General features: G+C 36.6%; 1 protein-coding gene across 9 annotated transcripts in view; it reads right to left on the bottom strand.

Moving 5' to 3' along the window:
* Positions 1–12,809, bottom strand: part of USP48 (ubiquitin specific peptidase 48) — a 106,223-nt gene that overhangs the window by 50,655 nt on the left and 42,759 nt on the right. For 5 of the 9 annotated variants that reach the window (XM_023732123.1, XM_023732124.1, XM_004377153.3 and 2 more), the window contains 4 exons: positions 10,768–10,947; positions 5,777–5,905; positions 4,915–5,064; positions 612–809 (listed from right to left, as the gene is read on the bottom strand). In XM_023732123.1, coding sequence (XP_023587891.1) covers positions 612–809; positions 4,915–5,064; positions 5,777–5,905; positions 10,768–10,947 — 657 coding nt within the window. The remainder of the gene's footprint in view (positions 1–611; positions 810–4,914; positions 5,065–5,776; positions 5,906–10,767; positions 10,948–12,809) is intronic. The other 4 variants (XM_023732118.1, XM_023732120.1, XM_004377154.3 and 1 more) reach the window with 4 other exon arrangements.

Genomic DNA, 12,809 nt, shown 5'->3' with positions numbered 1-12,809 from the left:
AGGCAGGGGGAGGTGGTGGTCATGCAATTTTGTTTAACTTCATCTAAAGACTGGAGTGGGACTGTGTTGATGGTTGCTCATTAAAATGAAAAATGTTAAAGGACAGGCAGCCAGAATCAAACACACTATGTATACTACATGGCATACGTATAATCAAGCAGCTTCCATTCATAAGCTAAGTAACAATCTACACATCTCATGCCATTAGCAGTCACCATGGCATGGGGACACAAGATTTGTAATCAACCAGACCAGGAGTCAAGTCTCCATCCTCACTTTAAGTCAGAGAAATTTAAAATTCTTACTTTGAAGAGTAACTGTATCAAGTAACAAAATACTACCAGATGCTTTCTCAAAAGTGTCCTATTCTGTCTGCTTTTCTGAGAGAGGAGAAAACCTCAATGAGCAGTATCAATTTTCTTTCCTAGTTTAATCATCTTTTGTATAATGTTGCTTAACTTCTCATTTATTTAATTGCAAAGCTTAAGGAACATTTGGTCTAGGACAGTTTGGGTCAAATCATCATAAACCCCTACTCGTTGAAGACCATATGATGAGGACGTTAATGCATTACTCTTTTTAAGGTAGAGAAGAAGACATCCTCGAGTTACCAGTTAGTCTTGGACCTCCTCCATATCTACTGTAGAAAATGTCAGCTGCATATTCAGATATTCTCTTCATAATTGATATTTTATCTGGATGAAGCTTGTCATGGGAACACAGGCAAGCATGATTATCGATAGGCTTGGTAGGTGTCGATTCATCCAACCACTTCTGCAGCCACTCAAGAGAGACAAACTCATAGGGCTCTGAGGAAGAAAGCAATGGAAAAAGCCTATGTATTTTTACAGCTTTCTGACTAAGCAATATGCTCATTTTCCTCAAAAGACGATGTAAACTCTGAGCAATGTTAGCAGAATCAGAAGAATGATTGTGCTGGGAAGATGTGTGATGACTATAACACAAAGCTCCGCTTAACTACCACTTTTCTGAGTTCAAGGAACTATACATGATAAAGACAAGTCTGCACAGTGCCCTAGGAAATTGGCTGGTATTATTAACCACATTCTACAAAACAAGCATTCACAGAGAGAAGTGTCTTGCTTGATAGCACAGCAGAGCTTTGATCAGGATACCCATGTTTGCTAACTATAACCATGCTCCACATTGGCTCACAAATCATACAACTCATCCACTACTATATTTACTTCATAAATTTCATAAATATTATTTTCATAAGTATGTGTTATACATCTGAAAAAGAGAACTCAGTCTGGCTTCTCATTTTAAGCTAGAAATTAACCTCATCAGCTATAATCACACTTCATAAGCCCATTTCAACCACTAAACTTCCCTTCATCCAAGATGATACTGATGGTAAGAAAACGTATTTAATTCCCTCACCCAAATCCATGTCATGATTTACTCATTATTATTTATTTCAAAAAAGATCAGTCACACTAGAACTGAATTATTATCAATTTTGAAGTTGCAAACATTAAAAGAAAGACAAAACTGAACACCTTAAATGAATTTTAATTTGGGGAAAGGGAATCCCAGAGTTCCCTAAATGCCAAAATTAAAGATAAAGGGACAGCTTTGATTACTTACAAAGATCTCCAGTGAGTCCCAGCATAAAACATAGAAGAAAACATACAGAGGTTGAATTTATATGTTTGTATTATACACTACTTCTGATGAGATCTGAGGGATAGACACTTCAACTCAAAGCCCATTCTGACCAATTTTACACTTTCCTAAGAAGTACAGGTCTAGAAAACTAACTCTCATTTTAGTGTAAAACATTTCAATTTTTATAAATACAAAATTTGGAGTTGGTGGACCCTTTATTTGTGCTAAAACTGTACATCAGCAGGGAGCCTTCTGATTAGTCAGCTCTAACATGGCTGCAGAGGAAGGGCATAGGACTGCAAGTTGAGACCAAGGTCTAATCCACATTCTGCCACCAAGAAATTGATCTTGAGCAAGTCACTTAAACTCTCTATGCATCAGGTCTTTTATTTGTAAAATGAAGGTAATAATACCTGCCTTCTACCTACCTCACAGGGATGTTGCTGAGTGTAAAAGATAAGATATGTGAAGCATTTTGAGCTTTTTGGAAGAAAAGAGATATAGAAGAGTTAATTATACATTCACACAATATATAAAAGAGGAGACCTTAAGATGCAGTATAGGTAACACGATTGTGGCATTTTACAACATATAACGGTGTAGTAAATTACATTCAAAATACCTCCCAATTGTTTTTGTCATTTATCCAGTTTAATCTGCCAAGGATAGAGTCGCTGGGTGTCTTAAGAAAACAAAGTTATCCAAGAGAGCAAAATAAATGTCTTAGCATCTCTAATCTTTTCCCAAGTACAGTCACACAGATTAAAATTTTTAGTAATCTGAAGGCTATCAAAGGAGGGAAAACAGGACTGTAGTACAGAGCAACATTCAAGAATAATTCATTAGATGTTCTGGTTTCCCCAGCAGCTGGGGAGGGGTAAGTAGAAGACAACATCTACTACTGCTAACTGAAAGAATAACCTGTAAGAATTCTAACTCTTACAAGGAAAGGAATCTAGGAAAACTAAGTGTACAAAGCACTCCTGCCTAGCGGGTGTCTGCTGGAATTCAGGGTGACTATACCCGAAGCCATACAACAACAGAGTGACTCAAAGGCAGTTAGTTCAAGATAAAAATGTTTAATCCCATACTAGAGTCCCATGGACAACTTCAAAGTGGAGCTTACTGTTCTGGTTTTGAATAGTCCAATATTAATTCAATGTAAGATATGAAGATTAGAAAAATCATGTTATGATTTTACAGTAAGAAGAAGGAAGAGAGCAGAGACTGAGCCCATAATTCTTACCTAATACATACTTATTACCAGTTTTCCAGATTTCATTTTAGGGTGTTTGGGATTCATGGAAGGAAGAGTGACTTTGTCTTTCTTTTCATTTTCAACCTCTACCACTACAAAGAGGTGCATCAATCTCTGTTAAGAGTTTCCCAGAGAACAGGGTTATAGCACTCACCTTGTAGTTAAGGCAGATTCTCCTTATGGCAGGTTTTACACTACAGCTACACTATAGCTGTTTCTGCTTTAGAGAAAGACACCTGACAAGCTTGCAAAGATGTTCCCTAACATTTGTGATTGGGTAAACTACCTGAACATTGCCTTCCAAAGACATGGACAATCAGCTTCCAATGGGAGTGAGAACTCTATTCAGTTGAAGATATTGGACTGTATAATATCCGAGCATTTGATAAACACGGATAGAAGTTATTTAAATATTTACCACAGGGAAATGTACATTCTGGATCAAAGTTATTTGTAGTTTTTAAAAAATGCCTGGATTTTGAACACAAGAAATTTTCTTTTGGAAAGTTCTCAAGTCTAGATCATTGCATCAAAAACATTTGAAATGCTCTGCCTAGAGACAATTTAAGTATATTTTCATTTAAATAAAAGAGACCAAACTGGTTCGTTTTCCCAGTGAGGCTTAGATTTTAGGATAAATGAGCCTTCTTTAAAAATGTTCATACACCAAGGTAAGATTTAGAAAACGCAAAACAAAAGATTTCGACTGGCAGCACAAAACCATGGTCATTAATTCTGGGATTTTACAACATTTTAGGACAACATGGACTTTGCACTATGTAAGTTTACTGCAAATGGAAAAAAACTGTCAAGCTCATAATTGGTTAAGAGTATAGATAACACACAGACATATTCTTAAGAACGTAAGCATAGGTTCTTATAGACTGAGTGAAAACAGCCAAGAGAAGCACAGTGTTAACTGGACATACAACATCTTTAGACGATGTAGTTTGAAGAGTGGTTCAGAATAGCATTTCATTTTAGAGCCAGTATGTTCCTTTCTCTTGTCCAGTTTACAAGAAACTGTGACCGAAGTTCAGAAAACAAATTTCTAGGTCCCAACTCCTTTGAACAAAGGCCTAACAACTAAGAGATATGAATCATGAGTTCATTTCCAACAAATTAAGGTCAGTCTAATTCTTTAGGATAGTTTCAACCTATGGGACAGAGTTAGAATAACAGGGTACAAAAAAGGGTCAAAATCAAATTATGATGCAGTTTAGGGAGAATTTCTAAAAGCTCTTCTTACAAATTTAACAATTTATATTACTCCCCTGTTTACAGTTAACATCAGTAATGGAAAATTATAGACATCAAAAAGAAAAAACCACAGTACAACTATGCTTGAGTATTTATTTAAGTTAGGACTAAACTGCCTCTCTTAAGTGGGAGGTGGATTTGGGGAATTCAGGCTGATGACCTGACAAAGATAACAGGGATTTTTACAAATGGATTATCAATCTTAAAGAGGTTTCATTTCTGAGGCACTCAGTTAACCTGAATAAATATATATAGTAAAGAGATGAGCTGGATTATGAGGGATAATTCTTAGGAAATTAGGAGTCAGCAGAAAGCTTTTCTACTCTAGCAAAACATTTGATATTAAATTTCAAATCAATCTAACAACATAATAAAAATAGTACTCATGTTGAAAGAATGTCTGATAGGGCACAAGGAAAGAGAATAGGTGATTTGCTTCCATAGTAATCCAATCTTATTTTTCCTTAAAAACAAGTTAGTATTTCAAAAAATAGAAATATCTACAAGAGACGTGTATGCAGAGTACTCACCTAAACAGTGTAATTTATTAACTGCTTCCCATTTTTGAAAGTACATAATAATGAAAACTATATGGAATGCTACAAATCAAGTTATTGCTGGTTTACATAGTAATTTCAGAACGCATAAGCAGCATTTAGTGGGTTATGAGAAAGGACAGAAAAAAGCCTGTTCATATACAGTTGTGAACATAAAAAAATAAGGCAGTTAATAGCAACAGTGCTGTCCCAGAATATCTTACAGACCAGCTCCAGCAGGTAACCTTTGGTACAGCTCCTTAACCTCTTCGTGTTTTGCTTTTCCTTTATCCACACTCTGCTTACGCATCTCGGCCATTTCAATACACCACTCCTCAAATTTGGAATTATCCCGATCTACCAGCTCTTGAAGAAAAGCTATCCAAAACAGAAAGACAAAAAGCAACTTCATCCTGGTTTTCAAAGATACAGAACCATGCTGATCTCTAAATTATATCCAAAACTGGACAAGACTTTAGTAGCAACTTCCTGCTGTGGTCTCCCCTTCTGCTAGAGACCTCTACTAACCCTCAAGGCAGAAGTAAAACTGAATACAGCCACTGTAACAATACTAGTGATTCACCCAACCCGGTTCTCCATGATATCATCAGCCACCTAGAACCATCAAATGGTTCAGAAATGCCACTTCAAAAATGATGCCAAAGAGCACAGAATAGATTTAGGTGAAATGACACCTAAAGACTATCATCAGGCCAGTAGCAACTCCTGCTGGTTTTTTTTCCCTTTCATCTAGAGTAATTTATAAATAAGTGGCTACAACTCACAAGTATTCCATAAACTGAACAACATCAAATCAAACCGCTCTTTAAATACATGTCTTGACTACTGTTGCGATTTTTTTTTTTAACTGCTTTTACCTTTCTATGGAGGCAGGTAGTAGAATAGTTCTGGTCAAAGGCTACTTTATTTTAAAAAACTCAACAATTTAAGGCAAATTTGTGATTGATATCTACATTCACCAATGTTTACTATATGAATCAACTTCTCATCATCAACAAAAGCAATTTGTTTCTTGTTGTTGATCATATTCTAAAATATTTGCCTGATATAATTCTGAAAAATTGTTTACCTGGTACTTGAACAGTTGTGCTTGGTTTTTCTTGAGTTTGCAGTCTATAAACCAACATGTATGCATTTCGAGAGCAGTGAGTTCCTTTGCCACACTTGGGTTTACGTGTCTGGGACTTAGAAGGTTCTGCTGAGGTAGAAAAATCAAAAGATGATTAAATTAGAATGCCTACAGTTTGTTCATTCTTTCCCAGGGGAGGGGGAGGAGGATGCCAAAGAAAACAACTTCTAAAAACATACCCAAGATATTCTAACATGAATCTAAAACACTGAAAGGCCATACAAATTTAGCAAGCTCTTTAGATGTTTAAATATTTTTATAAGTCTACTACCCCTGTTGTCCTCCGCATTACATCTTTAAAAGACAAAAAGAAATTTTTCATGAGGACAAACCTTGAACAAAGTTCTATGAGCTGAATTTAATGTCAGTTTTAAATTACAAAAATAAATTCAGACTTAATATGATTGCTCAAATATAATACCACACGCATAAAAATGGAATAGAATGCTAATGAGCAGAAAAATTAGCTACTAATCTCTGAATTTAGTAGGAAGTACAAAAATTATTAAGCATTTCAGATTGCAAATATACCAAATGACAGTGATCTTCAAATTGGATCTGAGTGTCCCAGGGTAAGCTTTCAAGATGTATAAGGTCATGGACACTTCTGATGAAATCAATTACCAGATCCTCAATTCACTATGTACTTTCTAAATTGATGTGATTTGAAGCTGAGATTCCATGATGGCTTCTACCTCTCCTTTCACAATCACCTATCTTTTGCTTTATAAAGGAAAGACATAACCTCTCATCTCTCTGAAAAACTAGAATGGTCAATAGACAAGTGGTAACTTTGGTGAAGGTTAAGACAGTACACAATACTGGGAAAGTGAGCACAACCTGTACAAGGCAAAGTCATGGAAGCTCCATAGACACATCCAAACTCCCTGAGGGACCAAACTGCTGGGCTGAGGGCTATGGGGACCATGGTCCTGGGGAACATGAAGCTCAACTGGCATAACAGTTAATAAAATGTTCTACATTCTACTTTGGTGAGTAGTGTCTGGGGTCTTAAAAGCCTGTAAGTGGCCATCTAAGACACTCCACTGGTCTCACCCCTTCGGGAGCAAGGGAGAATGAAGAAAACTAAAGATACAAGGGAAAGACTAGTCCAAAGGACTAACAGACCACAACTACCATGGCCTCCACCAGATTGTGTCCAGTACAACTAGATGGTGCCCAGCTACCACAGACATGAGTTAAAAAGTTTGAAGACCACTGTCACAGAGAATTAAAATATCCGCAACATGTATACAGAAAGGAATTTAGTCATTTCTAACTGAAAAGTATTAAGATTCAAGATGTTCATTACCCTGTATAAAGATGAAGCATAAACACTGATTCATAAAAGTTCACAACAGAATACAGTAATGGAAGACTAATAGAATTGAATAAACAATCTTCTCTATTTTTGGTAAACAGAAAACAACAGATGAAAGCTGTAATGTAAGTTGTATATAACAATGAAGTATTAAAACAATGGAGTAGAATACTAATAGGTGTGGAATCTCTTTGTCCTCAACTATTTTAAAATTTAGGACTACCCAAATAATAGATAGGACAGCTTTAACAATGCTTTTAATCCTACAATTCTGACTAAAATTAAAACAGACTGAATAAGCTACAGTAAAGAACAGTCAAATAAAACCAAAACATAACTATTTACAATTCAAAGCTACATCTCAATTTGGCTCCTAGTTAAGAATGTCCCAGTAAGCCAAAAATACAAGCAAATGTTAAGAACTTGAGTATTAGTGACAGCATGATTACTGAAAGTCTATAAACATGAAATATGATTTTAAAATAGAAAACATTTCTCTGAATTACAAGAATATAGCTACCACAAGAGTATCTACAGAGATTACCCATACAACTTAGACAAGTGACTCTGATCCATTAAGAACAGTGGTAGGAGACACACACCCACTCCCATTCCTTTTCTTCTATTTAGACCCATAGTCCCAATCTCACCCTAAAATGACATACATGGTAAGAGTGGTGAAAAGTCTAGCCGAGATGGCTCTTACTGGAAGGTTTATCCATCCCTTTGGAGAATAAAATAATATTTAAGCCCAAGATAACATAGCAGGATACTATTTCAAGAAGTATTTTCTCAATCTACAGATACAATGCAATGCAATACAATGGTATTTTTTAAGCAGATGGAGAAACAAATCACCAACTTCATATGGAAAGCGAAGATGCCTCGGATAAGTAAAGCATTACTGAAGAAAAACAATGTGGGAGGCCTCACACTACCTGATTTTAGAACCTATTTTACCACCACAGTAGTCAAAACAGCCTGGTACTGGTATAACAACAGATACATAGACCAATGGAACAGAATTTAGAATCCGGTATAAATTCATCCACGTATGAGCAGCTGGTATTTGACAAAGGCCCAAAGTCCGTTAACTGGGGAAAAGAGAGTCTCTTTAACAAATGGAGCTGGCATAACTGGATAACCAACTGCAAAAAATTGAAACAAGACCCAAACCTCACACTACACACAAAAACTAACTCAAAATGGATCAAAGACCAAAATATCAAATAAAAAATGATAAAGATCATGGAAGAAAGAATAGGGACAATGCTAGGAGCCCTAATACATGGCATAAACACAATACGAACCATAAGTAACAATGCACAAGCACCAGAAGAGAAACTAGATAACTGGGAGCTCCTAAAAATCAAACACTTATGCGCATCAAGGACTTCACCAAAAGAGTCAAAAGACAACCTACAGACTGGGAAAAAATTTTTGGCTACGACAATCTGATCAGGGTCTAATCTCTAAAATCTGTAAGATACTGCGAAACCTCAACAACAAAAAGACAAATAACCCAATTAAAAAATGGGTGAAGAATATGAACAGGCACTTCACCAAAGACATTCAGGTGGCTAACAGATACATGAGGAAATGCTCATAATCATTAGCCATCAGAGAAATGCAAATCAAAACTACAATGAGATACCAACTCACCCCAACAAGGCTAGCATTAATCCAAAAAACACAAAATAATAAATGTTGGAGAGGTTGTGGAAAAACTGGAATACTTATACACTGTTGGCGGGAATGTAAAATGGTATAACCACTTGGGAAATCAATCTGGCGCTTCCTTAAAAAGCTAGAAATAGAAGTACCATACGATCAAGCAATCATTCTCCTTGGAATATACCCTAGAGAAATAAGATCCTGACACAAACAGATATATATACACCTATGTTCACTGCAGCACTATTCACAATAGCAGAAACATGGAAACAACCTCGGTGCCCATCAACAGATGAACGGATAAACAAATTATGGTGTATCCACACAATGGGATACTATGCAACGATAAAGAATAACGATGAATTTGTGAAACATCTCATAACATGGATGAATCTGGAAGGCATTATGCTGAGTGAAATTAGTCAGTCACAAAAGGACAAACACTGTATGAGACCACTATTATAAGAACTCAAGAAAAGGTTTAAACACAGAAGAAAACATTCTTTGATGGTAACAAGGGTCGGGAGGGAGGGAGACGGGTATTCACTAACTAGATAGTAGACAAGAATTATCTTGGGTGAAGGGAAGGACAACACACACCACAGGGGAAGTCAGCACAACTGGACTAAACCAAAAGCTAAGAAGTTTCCTGAATACCAAACACTTTGAGGGACAGAGTAGCAGGGGCTGGGGTCTTGGGACTATGGTTTCAGGGGACATCTAGGTCAACTGACATAACAAAGTTTATTAAGAAAATGCTCTGCATCCCACTTTGGTGAGTGGCAGCTGGGGTCTTAAAAGCTAGTGAGCAGCCTTCTAAGATGCATCAATTGGTCCCAACCCACCTGGAGTAAAGGAGAATGAAACACCAAAGACACAAGGAAAATATTAGCCCAAGAGACTGAAAAGGCCACATAAACCAGAGACTCCATTAGCCTAAGACTAGAAGAACTAGATCGTGCCCAGCTACCACCAATGATCGCCCTGACAGGGAACACAACAGACAGTCCCTGATGGAGCAGGAGAAAGTGGGGTGCAGAACTCAAATTTGATGTAAAAAGACCAGACTTAATGGTCTGACTGAGACTGGAGGGGCCCTGGAAGACATGTCCCCCAGACTCTCTGTTAGCCCAAAACTAAAACCATTCTTGAAGCCAACTATTCAGGCAAAGATGAGACTGGACTATAAGACATAAAATGATACTCGTAAAGAGTGTGCTTCTTAGCTCAAGTAGGTACATGAGTCTAAACGGGCAGCTCTAGTCTGGAGGTGAGATGAGAAGGAAGAAAGGGACAGGAGCTGGTTGAATGGACACGGGAAATCCGGGGTGGAAAGGATGAGTGTGCTGTCACAGTATGGGGAGTGCAACTAGGGTCACATAGCAGTGCGTGTATAAAGTTTTGTATGCGAAATTAACTTGAACTGTAAACTTTCATTTAAAGCACAATCTAAAAAAAAAGGATTTTCTATGGCAGATACCATCACTACAAAGCAGCAAGAAGCTCCCCACAGAGGTACCGCTCTACGCTCCAGGGATGAGATACTTAACAGGGAGGAACACGCACTGTCCTCAGAGCAAGTTTCAATGCTACAGTTATTTCCCAAAAATAAATTTCCTGACCCAGAGAAAAGGACTATGAATCCTACTATACTAAATCCATTATTCATGTCATCATTTTTAGCTTAATACCCTCCCTTACCCCAGTTAACCTGGTAATTGAAAACTAAACCATATTGAGTAAAATCTTTTTATTTATTTAGTTTTAATCAGGCATTGTTAACAAAAGATGCTCGGAGATATCATGTGTGCTTGAGAAATGCAAATGTCCTTGAGAGTCCGTAACAATCTTGGACCATAAAAATTTATCACAAATACTTCCGGTTTAAAAAAAAAAGTTATATTTTAAAAGGGCACTCACAACTTAAAGGTTTTACCTAGATCTTCCTCAATCCCTAGCTGCAATTTCTTTCCCTCCATCTTTTCTATGTCTTCGTCATTAAACTTATACCATTCACCGGATTGTGGATCTTTCACATGGGCGATGTAATGGCCAGAATAAGCACTCACTCCTCTGTGTATGAGGACAGCACTGAGTTCATACACATAGCCCCCACCTAGAAAAGGAAAACGGGAGAAAGTGAAAGAAATTTTTAAGTAACAGGATTTCTTCTTATATGCTGAGCCTGAATTGTAATGACTAGCATTGTTCATGCATCTGGCAGAATTCAAAACATGTCACCTAATTTTAAAAAATAAAAAATTAGTCTTACAAAAATAATGTAGCAGACAATCTCTTAACCAACTCAATGTATTAATTCTCCATGCCGTCTGTAAAACAGACTGAAGGATGTCTACAGCATTCTGACCACTCAGGGCTGTTTATAGGCTGTCCAGTACACTGTACCCTTTCACATAAACCAGCTGAGCCATATCCCTGTCAACAATCAGCTGTGCATATCCTCCAACTTGTTACTAAAATTTAAAACTTACATAAATCAATGAGATATGAGTTTAAAACTAAAAAATATATTGTTTCTATAAAAAATAATATAAATGTTTTAGAAAAAGTTGGAGGCAAGTCATTAAAAAAACTGCATTCAAAACAGGTATGGACAAGACAACTGAAAAAGACAGGACAGAAAACATTAAAAATCTAGAATTATTCTGCACTCAGATTTCTTCATAAATATTTTAAGCTCTTATTCCACTTTAAATAAACAAAACCTGCAAATCACAGCCTATGTATTATGTGTGCAATTTATCCAAGAAAGGCTCTACCCGTACTTCAAAATACTGGAAAATGGGTGAGCATCTAGGTTTTAAGACAAAATAAAATGTTTATCAAGTTTTAAAAAATCTTAAATAAACGTCAACCAGTTACAAAGGGGGAATGTGTTGGAAAAGATTATTTCTACTACACATTTTCTCATTAAAAATTAGAAAACATCTGAATAAAATATTCATTAATAATCCCAACACAAACATAAACATTATGAATATTAAAACCTGCAGATTTTCTGAACAAATATATTATTAACATCTTTCTATGTCATTAAGTTATTCTTCTAAAAATTCTTTATAATGACTATATACAAGTAGCACAATATATTGAACCACTCCCACATTGTTGGACATTTAAGCCTTCAGCGCTTTTTCGGCCATTATAAACAACTACTATCTTTGATGTAAAAATCTCCGCACACATCTTTGACCATTTCTTCACCATAAATTCCTTAAAACTACAAGGGTATAGCAAATCACTCATTCAACAAGTAATAAACATGCTGAGCACTGTTCTAGGAAAAGGGGATGCAGCAGTTGACTAAAAGAACAAAGTCCATGCATTCTCGTAGCTTACGTTCTAGTGAAGGAGGCAGTAATGCAGATTAATATCTGGACCAAAATCCACCCAACCCACTTCAGCTGAAAATAATTACAAATAATGGGTAAGACAAAAATATTTTTAACTCTTTTAAAATACACTGACTAGCTGACAAGAAAATAAGAATTCTCAGAAGTCAAATACTATCTGAAAGCAGGAAGCTAGGGAGTTAACAACATAGGCGAATGCTATCAACCTGAACTTTGGGTTGTGCACACATCAAGAGACCACAGATAGAACCTAAGGCTCATAAAACATGGGGAGCCTAACAGGAGACCCTCATCACAAAACTAGGGCTCTTCAGTGTTAAAAGATAACCTAGATCACCGTTCAGCCTGGGAGTGGACAGCCCCGTAAAACCAAATGGGACTAATGAGGTACAGGAGTCCAGGGACAAGGGCCAGAAGGCAGAAGGGGACAAAGAAGCTGGTGATAGGGAACCCAAAGTTGAGTAAGGATATTGTTGATATGTTGTGAGATTGTTAACCATTGTCATAGGGCAACGTGTAGTAACTGTTAAATGAGAAACTATTTTGTTCTGTAAGCCTTCATCTTAAGTGAAAATAGTGGCACAATTGGAAAAGCGTAGTCAAT

This window comes from Trichechus manatus, unplaced genomic scaffold, assembly GCF_000243295.1.
Source record: "Trichechus manatus latirostris isolate Lorelei unplaced genomic scaffold, TriManLat1.0 scaffold00048, whole genome shotgun sequence".
NCBI lineage: Eukaryota > Metazoa > Chordata > Mammalia > Sirenia > Trichechidae > Trichechus > Trichechus manatus.
This window is presented reverse-complemented; position numbering and strand designations above follow the sequence as displayed.